At 34.9% G+C, this 21,227-nt stretch overlaps 3 protein-coding genes across 3 annotated transcripts; 2 read left to right on the plus strand and 1 right to left on the minus strand.

Annotated features, from left to right (window-relative positions):
- The first annotated feature begins 319 nt into the window (after positions 1 to 319).
- On the plus strand, positions 320 to 4,871 carry LOC133679773 (mitotic checkpoint protein BUB3.1). Its single transcript, XM_062102462.1, has 9 exons — positions 320 to 668; positions 744 to 874; positions 1,019 to 1,101; positions 1,879 to 2,145; positions 2,584 to 2,659; positions 3,455 to 3,535; positions 4,181 to 4,259; positions 4,345 to 4,445; positions 4,522 to 4,871. The coding sequence occupies exons 1-9, from the start codon at positions 546 to 548 to the stop codon at positions 4,607 to 4,609; spliced, it is 1,029 nt and encodes a 342-aa protein (XP_061958446.1). The 5' UTR covers positions 320 to 545; the 3' UTR covers positions 4,610 to 4,871.
- Positions 4,872 to 7,075: 2,204 nt separating this feature from the next.
- LOC133680429 (ATP-dependent Clp protease proteolytic subunit-related protein 1, chloroplastic) lies at positions 7,076 to 11,287 on the minus strand. Its single transcript, XM_062103383.1, has 9 exons — positions 10,931 to 11,287; positions 9,565 to 9,680; positions 9,189 to 9,392; positions 8,962 to 9,066; positions 8,729 to 8,791; positions 8,400 to 8,511; positions 7,759 to 7,820; positions 7,511 to 7,693; positions 7,076 to 7,430 (listed from the first exon to the last, which is right to left on the minus strand). Exons 1-9 carry the CDS (start codon positions 11,175 to 11,177, stop codon positions 7,347 to 7,349), a joined length of 1,176 nt encoding a protein of 391 aa, XP_061959367.1. The 5' UTR covers positions 11,178 to 11,287; the 3' UTR covers positions 7,076 to 7,346.
- An 8,253-nt stretch (positions 11,288 to 19,540) lies between these two features.
- Positions 19,541 to 20,784, plus strand: LOC133679745 (zinc finger protein ZAT10-like). The gene has a single exon (XM_062102432.1). It carries the CDS (start codon positions 19,809 to 19,811, stop codon positions 20,559 to 20,561), a length of 753 nt encoding a protein of 250 aa, XP_061958416.1. The 5' UTR covers positions 19,541 to 19,808; the 3' UTR covers positions 20,562 to 20,784.
- The last annotated feature ends 443 nt before the right edge of the window (positions 20,785 to 21,227 follow it).

Here is a 21,227-nt window from a genome sequence, read left to right on the forward strand (position 1 = left end):
CAACAAAATTCAATACTAATTATGTGTTTGAGATTGTGGTGACGGTGACGGTTCATAATGTTTTTTGTTTAGAAATATATTAAAATAAAAAAAATATTTTTGATATTAATATAACAAAATGATTTAAATATATATATATATAATATTTTAAATAAAAAAATTAAAATTTCAAGAAATACAATTTATACCTCGACACCACTAGCTAAGCTTCAACTCGGTTAATTTATAGATTGAGCTTTTAAGGAAAAAATAAAGGTTTAAATTAATCTATTAACCATGAGAAATGAGCTAAAAAAAAGAAAGAAAGCAAGAGGAAACACTGCGGTGAGCATCACCCTGCTCATCAGAGGCTGCCGCCATCTCATTTCGAATTTAAAAATTCAAATTCCCCTCTCCTATTATTATTTTTTTTAGTAAAAAAAAACAGTAATACTTAGGCTGCCCCTGCTCGCACTTTCAAATCTCCTTCTTCCCCCTCAAAACCCCAACAATCAAAACACCGGCTTCCTCGCGCTTTTTTGAATCTCCGTCAGTAAAATCACGCGATGACAGCTGTCATCCCGCCACAATTCTCCGGCCGCGAACTCTCGAATCCCCCAACCGACGGGATCTCGAACCTCCGATTCTCCAATCACAGCGACCACCTGCTCGTCTCCTCATGGGACAAGGTACACCCTCACCAATCAAATCACTCCCAATCTTAACATTTTACTGTAACTCAATTTTTAATTTTGTTATCGTAGACTGTGAGATTATACGACGCGGGTACTAATGTTTTGCGAGGAGAGTTTATGCACGGTGGTGCCGTGCTTGATTGCTGCTTCCACGACGATTCTTCCGGTTTCAGTGCCAGCGCCGACAACACCGTGCGACGGTTAGTGTTGAAGTGGATATTGCACTAAATTGCGAAACGTGTGGATTTAGGAGTTGACTTTGAGGAGTAGTTTATTATGTGAAGAATGTGTCTGGGGATTTTCTTTTTTATACTGGTCAAGATTTTTGAATTTTAATGATTTAGGTTGGTTTTTAACTACGAAAAGGAGGATATTTTGGGAAGGCATGATGCGCATGTTCGTTGTGTCGAGTACTCTTATGCTGCAGGTAGGTGTGTTTAAATTATGATTCATTTGATTGCTTATATATTGTACTTTTTCATTGCCGTGGAGGTTATGCTAGTTTTGTTTGCTTTGTAATTTTGAAAGTGAAGTAGTTCTGGTGCGTATAACTTGAGCTTGTCAGATAAAAATCTGCCTCTAAATTCAGCTTCATCGTTGTTGATCTTGTGGACACTTGCATGTATGTCCAACTTGATCTGTTGTGCTTTAATGTTGTCTATCTGCATGAACTAAATGTGTGGCTTATTTGGTTATTGCTTTTGACTTGGATATTTTTGTTAGCAACAATGGTATATTTAGTAATAAGCCCTAGGGTTGCAAATGCGCAATCCAAGTGCAATAATGGACAAGTGAGACCTGAAGCAGTAAAACAGAGTAACATTTGAAAATGCCTAAACCAGTCAATCCAAAGAAAAATAGACTGGGAAGGTGGAGAATGACTAATTAACACATAGCCGAAGCGTAGAAAATATTTTAAGCTCTAAAGATGAACAAACAGGCAGGACTACAAGAAAGAGGAGCAGAAAATGGCTTGTGGATACTGGTCTCATGTGCTCATCGAACTTCTATTTTTCAACTTTTCTGTCATGTTAGTTGCTCTGAATAGATATCATACTGCTCTTGTGCTTGTGTTCGCTGTATTTACTTGTAATGAGGCTCTAAAGAGTATTATATGGAATACAATGGGACAACCTTCTCCTTATTTAAAAAATTATGCCGTATTCCTCTCTTTAATTGCTTATCCATCTTTCTTTGACTACAGGGCAAGTAATCACTGGTAGCTGGGACAAAACACTTAAGTGTTGGGATCCTAGAGGAGCTAGTGGGCAAGAGCGCACCCTCATCGGCACATATCTGCAACCTGAGCGTGTTTACTCTCTATCTCTTGTTGGAAATCGTTTAGTAGTAGCTACTGCAGGAAGACACGTCAATGTCTATGATCTGCGAAATATGTCTCAACCTGAGCAAAGGAGAGAATCATCTTTGAAATATCAAACTCGATGTGTGCGTTGTTACCCCAATGGCACAGGTATTGATCATAACACTGAACTGACATTGTTTTCGCAGTCACTGTTGCCATATTTTATGATGGGAGAAATCATGTCATTTGGGCTACCTCTCAATTGAAAGTCACCCTGTTTCCAATGCATTTATATTTGCTTGTGCAATGGCTTTCTTAAATTTATGTGTTATGAGGTTATTTCTATTTTCTTGTATTTTGCTTTAAATCTCAAGAAATTCACTTAAACAGAAAAGTGATTAAGGAATCTTCTAATACTCATATAGCTGAGCTCTATGTTCTGCTCTTCCATGAATAGCATCCTCTTGGCTTCAATTAGTTCAATGTGCAGGGAAAGTGTCTGGTATATGCAATGGTGATTTCCATCTATGTCATGAATTTGTCTTGCATTATTGGTTTAAAGTTCTCTCATGGATGACTCTTATTCACTTGAATTACATGATGCAGGATATGCACTCAGTTCTGTTGAAGGGCGAGTAGCGATGGAGTTTTTTGATTCTTCAGAGGCCAGTCAGGCAAAAAAGTATGGTTCATTTTCCTCTGCACCATCCAGCATAGTGCAAATTTGATTATGTTCTTCTCCCTCATCGTCTTTTACATTTATATGACTTTCATGGCTTTCGGTTAGATGACCAAGGAAATAACTTGGTGGAACACTTCTAATGTTGCATGATAAATGTTTATACTTTGCTCCTCTTGCATGCTAATTTCAGGAACTAATGGGTGTTTTCAAACAAATCCGTGTGATACAATAAAGTAGAACTTTTTGTTATCCTCCATAGCTCTTCCTCTGTGGGAGAAATTTTGAGGATGAATTAGTCTGTCAGCTCATCCCAGATTAGGTCAATAGCAATATGAAACTTGTATAAAGAGTGAATGGAACCTACATTGGATATGTAATAATTAATCCATGTGTCATGCCACTATTGACCTAGTTTATGGACGAGTTGGTAGACAGAGCAACAATTTCTCCTTCTGTGGGATGAACTTTTTGTACTTTCATGTGGGGTGTGCTCTCTATTCTCAAAAAAGTTGTGGTTTCTTGTTATCATTTTTTATGTGGTCTCTCTCCATAATCTGGCGATGATATGCATGTCTCATTTGTATAAGCTATCTAGTCATGAAATTGCACTTAGTGTAACTGTGTAAAAATGAAAGCAGCACATGTATCTTTAGGAGATAAATCCTCCATCGTTTATTTAATTGGATGCCCTTAGGGTATAACTATGTAAAAATGAAAGCAGCCTCGTGTATTATTAAGAGATAATAACCTTCGTCTTTCATTCAATGGTTTTGATAAAGTTGAAACTTTATGCAGATATGCATTCAAGTGTCATCGAAAGTCAGAGGCTGGAAGAGACATTGTCTATCCCGTAAATGCTATTGCTTTCCATCCTGTGTAAGTTTCTGAATGCTCTCTCTATACATTGGATTTATGAACTTTTGATTGACAAAATAAGATGGATGGACAGATTCTATATAATCACCAAAATGTTGATCTTCATCGTGTAATACTTTCTCTTTGTATAGTCCCTGTCCTTGTAATGCAGTTGTATCTAGCTCAAGATAAATGACTCGTCTGCTGTTTAGTGGCTGGGCTGGTCTTGAGTCTTGACTTGGCAAAAGGTTACTCTAAATGAAAATTGTGTGAATAAATGGACTGGAACAACAATATGATGCATAAGACACGAACATCAAACCCCAACTTTTATGAATTTTGAAGTTCTTGTTAATGATTAGCAGACATTCACCACTTTTTCCAAGCTGACAAGTTCTCATGGAGTAATTGGATGAATTTTTTCTTCATAGAGGAGCATTCTTTCCATTTGTCAGATCCAGGAGTCCATAACTATTATTTTTGCCTAACTTAATTTCATTGAAGCATCCAAGTAGTTATGTCTTGATCAAGATTTTAGCCTGATTGGTTTCTCCATTTCTGAACTTACAATGACTGAAGTTGATATCTTGTTTGGCATGTGGTGATACTACCATCTCGTTTCTCTTTGTTGGGTCACTTTATCTTACTTTCAGACTCAACTTGCAGCTATGGTACATTTGCAACTGGAGGTTGTGATGGTTTCATCAACATATGGGATGGGAACAACAAAAAGAGACTGTATCAGGTACATGATCACTGGACATCTGAAAGCATTAATTTACTAGTGGAAAGCTTATATCGTGTTCTTGTTGTAATTTTACCCTTTTCAGTACTCAAAGTATCCATCAAGTATTGCAGCACTTTCATTTAGCAGAGATGGCAGTCTATTGGCTGTGGCATCAAGTTACACTTATGAAGAGGGAGATAAACCGTAAGAGTTGTTATAATCTCACTCTCCGTCTCTCTTCCATGTTGTTTGCTCTGATTGTTGCAAGTTCATTTTGCAGGCATGAGCCAGATGCTATCTTTGTACGAAGTGTGAATGAAATAGAAGTCAAGCCAAAACCAAAACCATACCCCAACCCCCCAGCATAACTTAGTCTGGTAATCTTGGATATGCAGTGTCTTATGGTTTTCTAGGCTTTATTCTTTCCTATGAAGCTCTCCAAACTTGATGTGAACTAATCCTTGAATCAAGTTGGATTGTCCCTGTTGTCTCATATTATTTTAAGTGATCATATAGGTTTGTGCTAAGAACTTTGGATTCTGTAAGCATTCGTCTATCTAGTCTCCTAGATACACAACTGAATGTGACCGAGCAACTCTTTCTTATCATTATGCAAAGACTTGCAGCTAAGACGAGTTTAGGATGAGGTTTTTTTTTTTTTTTTGCAAGGTCTAGAAAGCTCTGTTTAAATGAAATCGTTGACAATCTGATAGGACCACCGGCACAAACACTTTAAATGGAGGCTCGATTGACCAGGGGAACAATCTGTAAAGAGAACTGGATAAAATTTAAATGGGTTTTTGCTTGTCTAATGTTCATATGGCCTTGTTTTTTTGCCACTGATTTGGCGATATTTATAGTCATTTAAATAGAGATCCCTAGTAAACAGCTCATCCTTCATCCAATAAATGAATGTGCTAATACAGTCCGCTGCATCTAAATTCTATATTTGATGATTTAATTATAATTTTATTAGGAAATGCATGAGAATTCTGTGCTACTTTCGTTTTTCATTCCTGAGCAAATTATACATGAGCCACAACAAGAATGTTTCTCGGTGGAAATTGAATTATCAGTTATCACTCTGATGGATGGGCAAACCGAGGCCGCCATGCAGTGTGCGCCAACTCAGCTTTAAACGGCGTATAATCAATTTTCATTTGGATATATACACGGTATCTCTTAATTCTTCGTGATATTGACCACATTTCTGATTTCTATTTGCATTTTAGGGGGCTGGTCTGGTTTGAGTGCTTGAGAGTTACTTTAATAGACATTTCAGTAGCTATTTGGTACAGTGGTAGAGTTTATTTTTTAAGATAATTTTTTTATGAAATATATTAAAATAATATTTTTTATTTTTTAAAATTTATTTTCATTATTAGTATATCACCCGATCAAGAAACATAAAAAAATAATTTAAAATAAAAAAATATTTAAAAATTAGCTAAATGATGGTTCAATTATTGCACCAAACAAGAACCTAGTAAAATTTTTATTTATTAAAAAAAGAATAGATTAAAATGGTATGTCCATCAATGTTTAAACTTAAGCATTTTGCGGAGTCCGTAAAATGTTAAACTGTAAGCTATGACATTATCAGCAAAATAACCTAAATTAAGAATATATTATTCCAATTCAATTGCTTTAAGAAATATAAAAAAAAAACCCGACAATCTAGGCATTGAATTAAATTGAGAAAATTGTGTGCTCTTAGTTCATATATCTTCCCAATAAGTCAATAAATCCTAACAAACCACAAGGTGAGATGTAACGCAAAAAAAACAAAAAAAATCAGCTGAGTGAATGCCACTTGATTGAAATATATTTTTTGATGAAATTTTTAGTTATAGAATTATTCAAAATTTGAAAGGAAAAGCTGCAGACACATATTGCGAAATGCTAACTAAAGCGATTTGCATTTTGAGAGGGTTTTGCATCCTATCGAGGATTTGGTATCAAGTTTGTGAACATGGCTTCGTGCTTTTAAAATTTTCGTTTTGTTTAAAATTATTTTATATATATATGGATAATTTTGATGTGTTAATATTAAAAATAAATTTTTTGAAAAATAAAAAAATATGTTTCTAAATAAAAAATACTTGCAATGTTATATTTATGGCATGTGCCATGACTGTGAGCTGATATTTGATTCTGCGTCCTCACTTTTATGAACTGGTTACTTTGAAGCCCTCTAGTCAGCACGGTCGCCATTTGTCTCTTTCTGTGCTGTCCTCTCGTCGAAAGATTTTGTTATAAAGAATTCGCTATGCATGATAAAAGTACTCTTTTTTCATTCTTGAAACTCGGACGAAGACATTGAAATACCATAAAACATCCTTGAATAGGAATGCCTCTTTTATTTTATTTTATTTTATTTTATCGAGAAAATTACCCTAACTTCTCAACCAAGACGATCATAATGAAGCTCCACAAACCATGAGATTAAATTTAACTCTTTCAAACCTGCACCACGTAATATTTCTAAACCACAGTTATCCAGTAACCCGGCTCAGGGTTGCTTTCAAACCAGGTAACCAGTTGAGCCAATAATAATTCAACAGTCAACCCATAACTTAATTGACTTAACCTAGTGAAACTTTGTCAAGATCAACTCTTAAGAATTTTTCAGTTTTTATCCAAAACAATATATTCTTAACAGCCAACTCACAAGTCGTCCTAGCCAACCAGCATCGCGAGCCTTAAGCAGGGTCTGATAAACAGTTTCCTGTCAAATTAGCTGATTTTGGAATTAGCAGTTCAGCACCAGCCGTGCTTCTAAATTACAGACGAGTCCTTGGTAAGTTTGTGCCCTGCGCAGAAGAACTCATCTCTTGACGAAAAAGGGGGGAAATCCACTGTTCAAAGAAGATCAAAACCCAAATACGGATTTGTTTGCGTTACATTACTATTATGAACCAGTGGCCTATTGTTACATGTAACTTTAACACAGCCCTTGGCCAAGATACGCTTTGTACACAACATTTTTTAGATAAGCATACGGATCCAGAGCAATCTGGCCACAGTGACAAGCGCTGCCATCAACAAAAGAGTGTCCTACCTTGATAGTTTCCTCTGTATGATAGGCTACACTGTATTTTGTCATCACCTAGATCCTGATGGAGCTGCTCTTGGACCAGCAGCTTGTGCCTTCATGGCTTTTGTTTGAGCAAGCAACGCATCATAATCCTGGACATTGAAGGCATATTGTCACTAAATGCACATAAAATCAAACACAAAAGAAAAGCCAAATGCAATGAAAAAATTACCCGTTTCTCAAATGCATCATCATTTGAGCTAAGTAACTTGTCTGCAATCCCATAATCTATGGCTTCTTGAGCTTTGAGATATTTTGGTCGCTGGATGTCTTTAACAAGTTCTTCCTTCGGTTTCCCAGTTCCTTTTGCTAAAAGCTCGATATAATACTCAGTATTCGCATCCAATTCCTTGGCCTGAAAAAAAAAATTGTTAAAAAGGGTAAAGGAAGTAAAGGGGGTGGGGTAGGAGGAGGGAGAACCTTGATCCACATATCTACTGCAGCTCCACTTGATCTGTTGACTTTAGGCAAGTATAATTTTGCTGCAATTCAGAATCAAATTATTAGAAGCTCATGCTCAAAACCTCTATATTTACTTGAAACAGGTGCAGATCAATGGCCCTATAGTCTGAATGAGCAGTCAACAGGCTGCATGCACTAGTCACTAATGCCAAGGTCATCAAATAGATCAGGAAAGCAAATAGGTACAGCCTTTTCTACAGGTTCCAAACAGCTAGGATTGGGGTAAGATCATCAGGTTAAGCCGCAAGTTCCTCTGACCCATAAACACTGTCCAATAACTATTATACCACTTTCCCTACATCTGGCAAAAGATTTTAGGTTATAGAACTTCACCTTATCAATCACTTCAATTGTTCTCATGCATCTTTTTTCTCAAGAATGGCACCTTAGCAGCCATATCATTCATGTAGTTTGAAAATTGTGAACAAAAATTATTTTTAAACCACATTCAAGTGCACCTAGGATCTCTAATTTTAAATTCTGAACAGACATGCAGAAATGAGAGAAATATAATATTTCCATAGTTCCAAATAGGAATTTCATTTTTCAAAACAAGTCAAGATAATCTTTTTAACTGTAAAGAGAAGTTTGGATCATACTGGATGAGTTTGGCTGTAAAGCGCGATAACCCTTGGCTCCAAGAGATAGAAGCATTGCTGCTTGACCATATGCCATGCCACAATTCACGGTATAGATAGTTGATTTGCAGTACTTCAGGCAAATAAAAAGAGATGCACAGGATAAGTTTCAAGCACATTAAACAATCGAAGAAAGGATTGACAAAAAAATTAAAAATCCTACATGCACACACACAACAAACAAACACAAACATACGATGTTACTCCATAGCATAAACATATAGTGACAAAATAATTGAAGATCTTATGATGAGCTTTGTGCAGATAATATTTTATATTATGATACTTACAGACATGATGTCTGCAATGGCATATGCTTCAGTTTCAGATCCAACAGTCTCCATCTTCTCATTCTAAACAGTAAGAAACCAAGTTAGAGAAGATAATTACACATATTCAACCAAATGAATGTGATTTCAGGCATCATTAGAACACAAGTCAATCAATAGCTTATCTAGATAAGCGACACATACATGTTGCCAGAAAAGAAAAGGAAAAAAGGATAAAAAAATCTGGGGCAAACCTGTGTCCCAGATGAGTTTATATATAGATATATAGGCTTTGAAGGGTCTTCATAATCCAAATACATGAATTGAGCAACAAGAAGCTCTGTGACAGCTGGTACAATCTGCAGTTAACAGGTAGGACATGTAAAGAAGATACAAGTCAGACAGAAGGAAAATGGTAAGATAGATAAACAATTCTAGTTGATACTGAGGATAGTAATGAAATTTATAAATAATTGCTCACTGGCATTCCAAGGTAGCATATCCGAGCATCTAAGAGCAAAGAAGGCAAATCCGGAGGAGCAGATTCAGGTCTTCCATATCCTCTGCCCCCTCCACGGTACATGCTTACGCTCATACTATATTTTGAAGGACCTTGATCCATCATGCCTGATACACTATACATCCCTCCGTGATCCAGATAGTTCTTTCTAGATGAGATGCTTTGCTGTCAGAAAAGGTAAGGACATAACAATCTCTCAGGATAACCACTATAAGATTTAGGCTCTTAGATGAAATCAACTTTCAGCAAGCAATAAGAAAAATTATTATTATGCAATTAATAATTATAAGATCATCTTGAAGCTAGAAAATGATTTCAAGGAGTAAGAAGAAAGAACCTCTGTGACACTCCCTGACTGACGACGAATGGGATTATCTTCAGTCATGAACATGTCCATTTGTGAAGGAGTAAGACCATAGAGAGATTGAGGTACATTTTTATAATTTTCCATCACTGCAGAGGATGAGATAAAGAGGAAGGGAAGTTAGGATTTGAAGCTTGTCATGTATCTGGGAGAACACACAAATTCAGAGCTGCTGGGGAATTCACAAGTAAAAGAAACTAGAAACGTTGCAGTTCTCAAATTCTAATACAAAAGTCCACTTTGAATTTCATAAAACCAAAGAAAGATAAGTATCCAAACAAGCACGGAGATTGTAGTTAAATGGCATGAAATTCAGGTCTCAACTTGAATAATTTGGTGTCATGCCATTCAAAACAAGTCGGTCTACATATTAACGGCATAACCTGAAAAACATTAAATTTCTATCTGAAAATATGAAAAGTTATCCTATAGCTCATTGCATAGTAATGCAATTGAGATTTGTCAAGCTTATAGCTGAAGGGAGATTACTGTTGAAACTTTGAACTGGAAAAAACCAACTGAATTACCACCTCTAACAAAAACAAACACCTATGGTATTATCTTATGAGCAGGTTCTTGATTTGATGTGACCCGTAGCAGACTAGCCACTAGGTCGCTTCAAAGGATATGAAGGACTCATAAAAGAGAGAACCTGTGGGAGCAAGAGCACATGAGAGCTGAGGTAGGGAAAATAAAGCCCCCAAACCATGTGTACTCTTGGGAAGCAACTATAGAAGATCAAACCCCTCAAAACATCAATCAAGTGCTTGACCACTATTCTCTAGGTGCGCACTACATTGATCAAAAGATAACACAAGGGCTTTTTGAGACTGCTATTAGTATTATTTAAGTAACTTTTTCCAAAATGCTGCAATTCCTCCACCACCAGCCTGCTGAAATTATAATTCTCACAGTTTAACTCCATCTTCTTCTCTTCAAAAGTGTCATCCGAAATGCTTTTTGTAGTACCAAAATGTTAACTGTAAAGGCCCTCGTAACTACAAATTCAATACAGACCCTTACTAACCTCCTAACTAGAAGCCTGCCATGATATGAGCACCATGCCAGCATACTGTATTGTTATAACAAAAAAAAAAAACTAGGGTTTACTTTCCTCCATTCAACACTATCTAAACCAAGGTTGAAGAGCAGAGCCAGTGTCTCAATTATCATATAAAAAAATAAAAAGGCAACACAAAACACAACAAAACCCAAAACCCAAAAGCTATTGATGATTCAAGAATCAAAATAATACTAATCGCATATATAAATCAATCAATAGAGCAAACAATAAGAAACTCAAATAACAAAGCAGAGAGTTAGAGAGGGAGAGACAGACATCCATCTTTGAGATTTTCTTCTCTAAACTGAGTGGGAATATGATTCAGTGGGTTCCCAGATGCAGAAGGGGACTTGTAATAGCAGCATCTTTGCTGTTGAAGCACCCTTTGATTTCTCGGACTGCTTAATAAAAAGAGGCTGGCGCTTGGGAGAAAGGAAGACTTCTGTTGCAACCCGGTAGCTGGATACGCCAGTTCTGGGTTTGGAGCTGCGAGTGGAGATAGCAGAGAAGTTGCCATAGTCATGAATTACCCGCACAGACAGAGGGGGTGATTCTTCTTTGATTTCTATTTGCTATGCCTTCGAGATAGTGAAGCTTGAGGTTTTTGTGCTTTTGGGAATTTTGGGTCTTTTTCTTATTTTAAGTTTTTATCTGGTTCTAAGGAAGAACAACAAAGCACTGCTCTGGGCCCTTCACTCCCGATTCTTATTTCAAACACCACGGCCTTTACTAGTTACTTGTTAGCCCGTAATTTTTCATGGGCTTGGCCCATGGTCCAGCCCACTTTCATTATATCGAAAGACAGCACCCAACAAAATCACCATTGGAGATGGAAGAGGGGTCTGTGTGGTCCACAATTTAGAACAAAGCCTAGCAGATGACGGTTCCAAGATTTTTGTAGTAACTTGTAAGTTGGTCCTTGACTTTCTCAAATTTCAATCCTTACATGGACCTTGTCCTCCTCGTCGTTAGAAACGATTAAAAAAACCAAAAGAGACCGCTACTTAGCCAGATTTTCGTTTAGATAGAAACTTTGGAGGTCATCGTCGCTGTTAAATTTCTGTCTCGCCTCCTTTGAGACTCCAATTTGTTTCTTCTTTCTTGCTATGAAAAAGGTTCAAGAATTTAATTTTTATGTGTGTTTGGTATTCTGGTGGTTAATATTTTTTTAAGAGTATATTTTATTTAAAAATATATCACAATAATTTTTAATATTTTTTACTTTTAAAAAATAAAAATAATATCAATTTAATATTTTTTAAATAAAACACGTCCAAAATAAGAATTTACAGCACTTCCAAAGTGAAATTGGTGGAGTGGGTTTGGGCCTAACAGATTTAAAAAGGAAGGCTGGATTTAACACGTTGAACTGCCCCTGACCCGTTGGTTCAGCCACCACCGGAGCATCCTCAGCTGATGCATTGCATTTGTAGCTCCCTCGTCAACAGTCAACAGGATCACGGTATTCACTATTCTCTGCTTTTGAATATTTGGAAGAGTCCCCGTTCACAGTTTACAAACAGCAGAAAGGAAGACAAGTTCCGCTCGAAATTCACGTGTGAAACTGTAAAATATAGTTTATTCATTGGTCTTATATTTGACCTCCACCGCTCCAGGTTTGGTTGACGGGAAAAATATGGTTCTGGGCAAGATCAGAACTCCATTTTTAACACAGCATCGATCCTATCTGGCAGTAAAGATTAAGACGAAACTTTAATAATTAAGAGTGGAATATTCGCATGCTTTTGGACTTTGATCCACAGCCATCAGTAAGGTAACAGTAACATGATCGATGTACCCTCTGAGCCTCTAAAACTAAAGGCCATTCCCATTGTATAGACTCTCAAAACTAGCTCTTTAAAGTTTACAAGCAACTTAACCAGACGGGATGGTACGTAGTCCTTGACGTCATGAAATTCCAATCCCGTCTCGGGCCTTGTCTTAGCCATCGTTTAAGGCAATAATTCAACATAAAACAGTAAAATATTCCACTGATAATAATTAAAAAAAAAAACAGCAGTCGGTTGACATCATCATTCTACGGATCATCTTATTTCTCCCTTCCAACTTGTTGCCAGTAAATTACTAGGAGTGTTTTGGTGAATTAAAACATTTTAAAAAAATTAATTTGTAAAGTAATATAAGTTATGGAAGTCATGGATGATATCTATAACATATAAGACGTGACGTATAGTATCTATCTACGACTCGTTTAAATATTCTAATTTTTCAAATAGTTTTTTTATGTTTTACTCTATTTTTTTATTTTTATGATGTTTTTTTTTAAAAAAAACAGAACTTCAAGAGACGGTGGCTGTTAAGAGATGATTTGACCATTACACGATAATCAACTGTTAAGGAATAACATCAATTATATTTTTGAATTTCATCTAAAAGTTTAAGTTATTATGTTGATATGGTTCTTTAATATAGTATCTTTGATGATTAAGAGGTCACGAGTTTAAATCTTACTATTTTTATTTAATATAAGTTGACAAAATTCTTTACCGTAACTTAAAAACAAAAAAAACCCTTTGTAGGCATATAAGATTCTAGTTTCCAAATTACCATTTGAAAGCAGTGGCTTTATTTATTCAAGGCGTGTGCCTTCGGCGACGACATTAATTAATTGGATATTATTTCGTGAGTGTGGTACACTGTTTTTCGAAAATATTTATTTTTTAAGAATATATATATAAAAATATTTTTAAATATTTATTCGCAACATCCATGTATCGAAGTAACTTAGGACAAGCCAAGCCTTTCGTGCTAAGAATCAAGACTATTCATTAAAGGAAAGAAAAGGATCGCAGGCACCTCGACACTTACTCCAGCAATTATGAGTTGGACCACGAAGCAAAGTGTGAATCTGTACTCCTTTTCTTCTTCCGACCCTGATGGATGAAGCCTGTAAAAGTGACGTCTGGGATGCGCTTCGGCTTGGACCCTCAGCTATCTTATAATCTACAGTTTCTGACACGGCATGGGTTTAGCTTAAGATCACTTGGCATCACAATTAAAGAAGCCGTGTTCATTTCTATTAGAGAAAAAACTAGGAGGGATCATGGATGCTTACCCTCTATAATAACTACCACTTAAATGAAAAATTTGAGGAAATATTCTTTTCATAGGAAAAACATGGGGTAAAATATTATTTTCATAAGTTTTAATTGGTGTTATCAAATTAGATACTGTACATCAATGTTTTACTTTTTTTTACATGGTAAAGTAATTTAATTATCCTTGAAATATATATATAAAAAAAATTAAATTGATATGTACAAGCTTCTTAGTCTTTTTATTTGTTTCATAACATTAAAATGACTAAATTACCTCTAAATCTAAAATTCATTGAGCTTATTTTTAGATGTCTTTTCGTATTTTCATAAAGTATTTTTGTTATAATTAACTGTATTGAAGAGAAATATAATATTTTAATTGATACAGAAGTTATTAAAATAAGTGGTTAATGTGTGCATTGCAAACATCAACACTTAGGTAGTGTCCGACCACTTAGAATGGTGCGTGTGACGTTGTTCAATGGCCAGACATAAGCTCACTGAAATCTCCCCAATCATCTCTTCAAGTCTATATGGTGCATGCATGTAACAGACCTTCAATTTAGCATTAGAGGACTTTATTTTTTTCTCTATTTATCTCGATTCTCGAACCTTTTTCTAATTTTTTAAAACAGCATTTTAATTTTGTTTCCTTAAGATTTGACTCATGTTCTTTTGATTGCTATTTTTTATTTATAATGATTTATAAAATTAAAATTGTTTTCTTATTTCATCTTTCTTTTATTTTTTTCATCTATCATGTTTGATTTTTTTAATTATTTTCTTGATTTATTTTATTTTTCAATTTTGTCTCTTGTTGCTTTATTCATTTATTCTATATGTCATATTTGGTCATCATTATTTTGACTACTATGTGTTTTTTTTTAAAAAAAAATTGGATGATTAAGAAGTTTACATTATGATTTTTGTTAGTCTGCCTTCTAATGGGGTAACATGACCCAATTTAACTTTGGTTATCTTTATGTTTTTTTTATTTAATTTTTATAATTTTATTGTTTGATATTGGGTTTCTGATTTCAACTTCATTATTTTTGCTATTTTTTTTTCATAAGATTATTTTGATCTCATGTCTAGGATCACGGGTTAGTCGAGTTAATCCCGGTTGACTTAGGGATTTTTTATTGATTTTTTCTTTTTAATTTTTATTTTTATTATTTGATTTCTTTGGGACATGAACACCATTGTTTTTTTATTTGTATGGTCCCAACCTCTGGACTGCTAGTTTGTAATCGTGACTAGAGTAATTGAACTTCAAGTTTTATTTTATTTGTTTTTTTAAGAAGTTATAATGTGTTTCGGTTTAATTTTTATTTTGTTATTAAATAAAATTATAGAAACTTTTAATAACAAAATATATATTTTTTGACGGCAAGCTTATTTTTTTCTTGATTAGTTATTTTTTGTTTATGTTTTTTATAATCATATTATTAAATTTATTTAATCTATCCAAATGTACTCAATTTCTTTCGCTCTTGTAAATCGTTTGAACATTTTTCGGGCCGCCATTCTAGTTTTATCATACGAATCTTCACTCGGGCAAAGCATTAAAGTCAAATTTATGGTAATTATAATTACCATTTACACATTGATGAACAGAAATATACCCAAACATCATGCTTTTTGAGACATAATAATAAGCTAAAGGGTATCTTTGTTTCTGAGTTTTAAAAATATTTTTGACAAATTTTAAATTTTTTTTATTTTTTTATTAACTTCAAATTAATATGTTTTTAGTGTTTTCAAATCATTTTGATGTGCTGATGTCAAAAATAATTTTTAAAAAATAAAAAAATATCATTGACATGCATTTTGGCACGAAAAACTATTTGAAAAGCAACCACAACCACACTGCCAAACAAACCAAGGCCGCTTACAAGCCGAGTTTTATTTCTTTAGTGTTCGACATTACGGTTAAAAAGGGTTTTAGAAAATTTTTTAATTTTTAATTAATATATTTTTAATGTTTTTAAATTATTTTGATGGGTTAATATTAAAAATATTTTTTTTAAATAAAAAATATTATTTTAATATATTTTAAAATTAAAAATATTTTAAACAACAACAAATACCCTTACCAATCATTTGTTTTGCTGACAACAACCTTGAGTCACGTGAAACTCGACTATAAATCCGCAGAACTGGCCCTTCAAGCTTAGCGCCACGCCCCTAATTAAGTTGTAGATTGTACCTATCCTTTCACTTGTTTTTTTCCAACTTAATTTATTCCCATCTAATCCCTCGTGCATATACAGTAATTACACAAATAAAAGAAGTTAATACACTCCAAAGCATCCCAAGTTACCAATAAATATCTTAGAAGAAATTGATCTTAACAGAATTCTGGCATCCCGTTAATCTGGCCTAATTACCGAATCATCGATGACGTCACTCAGCTAACTTCTTCACAGTTAAGTCACCTCAGGAGATTGTCCACATTAACACGTGTAGTTAAGGTGGCCTTAAACAGACTTTAACACGCATGTCGCTACTCTTTTTTTCCTGTTTTGTAGGTTAGGTAATGATGGCTGAAGCAAGGCCACTGGAACTGTGGTAGGGGATGATCAACAGGAAGAAGGGCTATACGTGGCAAGACCTACATCAGAAACTCCCACGTGGCAATCTGTTAGAGATCTCTAGCCAAAGGATGGCTTAATGTGGTCATCAACAATTGCTTGTCGGTTTATCTCTATTTGTTTGCTAGCGTGTAAAAACCAGCCAAAAAGAGGTGACACGTGTCTACTATAGAAGACTGGCGCGTAGCTTGCCGTGTGCCCTCACGGTTGCGCGTCGGTGAGCATCAGAAGTCTACTCTCTCTTGCTACTACTAGACTGTACTAGCAAAACTATCTTGTTGTTTAATGCAAAGAACACTGTATGCCTCCTTTTTTTGTTTCAATTTAAAAAAGATTGAGGAATCCTCATCTTCTTCGGCAACCTAATCCCTGTATTTGTATATTCAAAACATGAGAAACGATTTTCAAGAAAACAATGATATAGGTGAGTTTTTAATGGGGATGTTTGGGAATTTGATATTACTTGTTTAGTTTTTTTACGTATTTTATTAAAAAAATCTTTTAAAAAATCTTTTTTATTCTATAAAAATTATTTTTAACATCAACATATTTAAATAATTTTAAAATATAAATAAATTAATACTAAACAAAAAAAATAAATTTTATCAAATTTTTATTTAGACCACAATCATAAACGAGGCAAATATTTACACTAATCTTGATTTATTATTTCCTTTCACTATGCAATTTTGTTTTTTTAAAAAAACAAAGCATCCAAATCAAAAAAAAAAAAAGGTTTTGATATTCCTATAGTTTATCCTCTTCTACTGCAACTGACTAAAAATAACAATAAAACGATGCTATATGTTGATTGTTTCGAACTAGCATGGCTAGTTGTTCTTGTTTGGGTTGAAGATATTTTGAGAGTTGATAAATTTATCAAAAGAAATATCATCTCACCACTATATATCCACACCAGTAAATTCAGATATCAAAACCTGTACGTGCCTATAATTTCCATGCATCGACATAGGGGTTATATTAGAAAATCACAATAGTTAATTTATTTTGAGTATAATAATTAGAGAATTTCAAGAAATTTCATGGGGTGTATATATATTATTTTTTATATTAGCGTATCTAAACAATACAAAATTATAAAAAATAATTAAAATTAAAATTAAAAAATTTACAAAACACTTAAAAAAATAAAATAAAATAAAAATCAACGTACTCTGGGTTACTAGCGGGGAGTGAAGCGGCTTGTTTTTTTTTTTTGGGGAAAACAAACGAGGGATAATCATGGGATTACTGCAGCTATAGACGTGGCAAAGAGTGGGATATTGTTCGGTTCCTGGCGAAGATTAGACAGATAGCTGTCTTTCTAGATAGCCAACAAACAAGAAACTACCAAGATCATAGATAAGGCCAGTTAAAAGCGGCAACTAACAGAGGAAGTTCTCGAGGACTTATCAGCGCGTGAGTGTAAATGGTCAAAAGGGTAGAAGCACCTAGGAAGCAGGACAGAAGCATGTTTGTTTACTTCCAGAGAAGGAAGACCGTCAAAGCCTCAAATATATTATACCACAACACGTTTACATGTTTGAGATACGGTAACAAAAGAAACGGGGACGACGAGGAGTAGGAATACCTTAGCCTGCAAGGAAGATATTATACATGGATCGTTACTGCTAGTGCTAGCCAATTATCGTGTTTTGTGTGAGCACTCTTTAGTAGCTGTGAAAAATGCCAACTCATGTAATAATTGCGGTTACTTTATTTTACATTTTTCTTAGGTTTTTTTTTTATAAAAAAACACAACAAATTATCTTTCAGTTTTTTAAGAAAATAAAGCTATGAAATCAATATTAATATATTATTTATAAAAATAATTTGTGATTGAGGTTGATTTGATATTTATATATGTTTGGTTTGAAATTAAAGTTGAACAAAAAATAGTTTAATGTGTTTGGTTAATAATGCTTTTTAAATTGAAGTTATAAAATAATTTTAAAAAACATATATTAATATTGATGATTTTTAATTTAAATATTGCTATTATTTCATGAAAAAATAATACTTAATATAAAATATTTTTTATTGTTTCATTAAACTATCTACAATTCCATCACGTATGAAATACATCTGACAAGGACTATAATTTCATTAATTTTGTAAACGCACAACAATATCATGTAAAATATCATCAAAAATAAAATTGAGATTGCGATTAAATTCTACAAATGTTACATCATTAAACGATCTCTTTCTAATTTATATAGTGTCATTAAATAATGTGAAACACTAATTTTTTAAATAGAACATAATTAAAAATAAAAAATAAAATAATTTTTTTTATTTTACTGGGTCAGACCCGGTTCAATATATTTTTAACTTTAAATCAGACTCGAGCCAGCTGCAACAGTTGAATCACCTTCCACGAAGAAAAAAAGAATGAGCAAATAAAAATTACTTCTCATAAACTAAGGTTTGACTCGGACCTCAGTTTTTTAGTGTAACTTACGTGAAACAAAAAATGGTTTGTATTTTAATTCGGTGCTTGCTTCTTGCCGCTGCAGTGCCCAACGGGCACGAAATGTTCTTCGACAATCTCTCAAACAAACCCAGATTGCTTTCCGTGGAGCACCCCTCCTTTTCTTTCACTGCTCCTCCGACGCTAACTTGACTATTGAAACGAGCTAATCCACGTCGAGGGTAAATTCATTATTATCGATTATTTCGCCAAAAGCGGCCTGGTCCATGCTTCATAACAGTTCCAAAGCCATGCTTAATTCTACGTGGAGGAGAAGAAAAATACCATTTGATAACGAGCATCAACATGACTCGGAAACCAGGAAGTATAAGGAAGAAAGGTAACGTGGCAGTATTAATTTGTTCTTGCTTACTCGCGCGGGGAAATTTAATAGTGACTTGCTATTACTTTTCCTTGAAAGAAAATTAATACTGATATTTATTTGTTCTTTTTTTTTTAAAAAAAAACCTAATGCCATTGCCAAGAAGGAAAGGAATTGGAAAGGAGCAAGTCACTTAAATGGAATAATCTTGGAAGATATTCCAAGATTTACTTGGGAGATGCAAAACCCAACAATAAAAGGCAATAAAAATATAATCTTTGCAAGTTTATCCACCTTATTAATGCCCCCTTCCTGACCCAATAAGGCGTGCTCCACACGATCAAAAAGACCCGAAGACTCTAATTACCCTTTTACTAATTTCTGTGCCATCAGAGGTTAAAAAGGCAGGCGTAGCTTTGTTTTGACTTTGAAATTAGAATTAGTCATCCTCACAACCTCTCCATAGCAGCTCAGTCTCCACAAATCCCACCCCTCTCTTCACTCTTTCGCTTAGTTGACCGACTTCCCTACCCGCCAACTCTCCCACTCCACCCCAGCTTCCTCTATATATAAGCCGACCCTCTCTATGCTCCTCACTCGCTAATCTCTCTCTCAATCTCAATACCCTTCCTTCTCTCTTCGGAAAAACTTATTTGTTTCTTACTCTCTTCGCTTTCAAAAGAATTCAATATCAAGAATCCCAATTATGGCTCTTGAAGCTCTGAACTCTCCTACAACAGCCACTCCTTTCAATTATGAAGACACATGTGTTAAAAGGAAACGCTCCAAGAGATCTCGTAGTGAGTCCCCTTCAACGGAGGAAGAATACCTTGCTCTTTGCCTTATCATGCTCGCTCGTGGCGGCTCCACCACCTCCACTACCACAGCCAACAAAGAAACCGCCTCCCCAGCAGCCCCCCAGCCGCCGACTTTGAATCTTTCATACAAGTGTACGGTTTGCAACAAGGCTTTCCCTTCTTACCAGGCTCTTGGTGGGCACAAAGCCAGTCATAGGAAATCCTCCTCTGAGTCCACCACAGCCGCCGAGAATCCCTCAACCTCCACCACACCTGCAACTACCACCAACACCGGTGGCAGGACCCATGAGTGCTCTATCTGCCACAAAACTTTCCCTACCGGCCAGGCCTTAGGTGGGCACAAACGTTGTCATTATGAAGGTACTATTGGAGGCAACAACAACAGCAGTACTAGTGCTGCAATCACCACCTCAGACAGTGGTGCTGTCGGAGGCGGCGGCGTAAGCCAGAGTCAAAGTCAAAGAAGCGGTGGTGGATTTGACTTTGACCTGAACTTGCCCGCTTTGCCTGAATTTGAAGGTCCAAGAATTGGTCACCAAGCACTATTAAGAGATCAAGAAGTGGAGAGTCCTTTGTCAGGGAAAAAGGCAAGATTAACGCTATCGCTTCAGAAAGAAAAGACCGGCGTAGTTTCTTTGTAAAACTGAATTTTTAGAATTGTAGATTAGGTTCGATTAGGAAGATTGTTGGATTTCTTTGTTTTAATTAAGCGCTATTATTTGTTCTTATCTTTTAGGGTTTGCTTTGATGATGAGTTGGTTCTGTAAAGAGAATTTCTTCATCGTTTGTAGCCTTCCTACGCAACTGGACATTAATTCATTCTTTAAGTACTATTTGGGCAGTAATATTTATAATTTTTTAAAATTGTGTGAGATTGATATTCAATTATTTATTATTCTCGCAGATATGAATGGATTTCTTCTTCATGGCATATTTCAATTTTACTCGAATATTTTTATTTGGGATGGTTGAAGTCTCTAAAGTCTAAACGCGCTTTAAAGGCCTAATTTAGGTAAAGAATACAGTTCAATTTCTGATTTTAATTTTCTATTTTTCAAAAAATAAATAAAAATGTCAGAAGTTCAGCTAACGTGATGAAACCGCTGATAAATTCAATTCCACTGAAAGCATGAACACAACGTGAAGAATTATGGGCCTTGCGGTCAACTATAAAAAGAAAAGAGAAGGTCGAGGTGCAACATTTTAGCTTGGTTTTTTTGTTATGATTTTTTTGAATTAAATATTAAAGGTCGGTCTCACTGGCCATGGCGACATGTGAATGTTGAAATCAAGCTCCATGCATTACA

This window comes from Populus nigra, chromosome 19, assembly GCF_951802175.1.
Source record: "Populus nigra chromosome 19, ddPopNigr1.1, whole genome shotgun sequence".
NCBI classification, from domain to species: domain Eukaryota; kingdom Viridiplantae; phylum Streptophyta; class Magnoliopsida; order Malpighiales; family Salicaceae; genus Populus; species Populus nigra.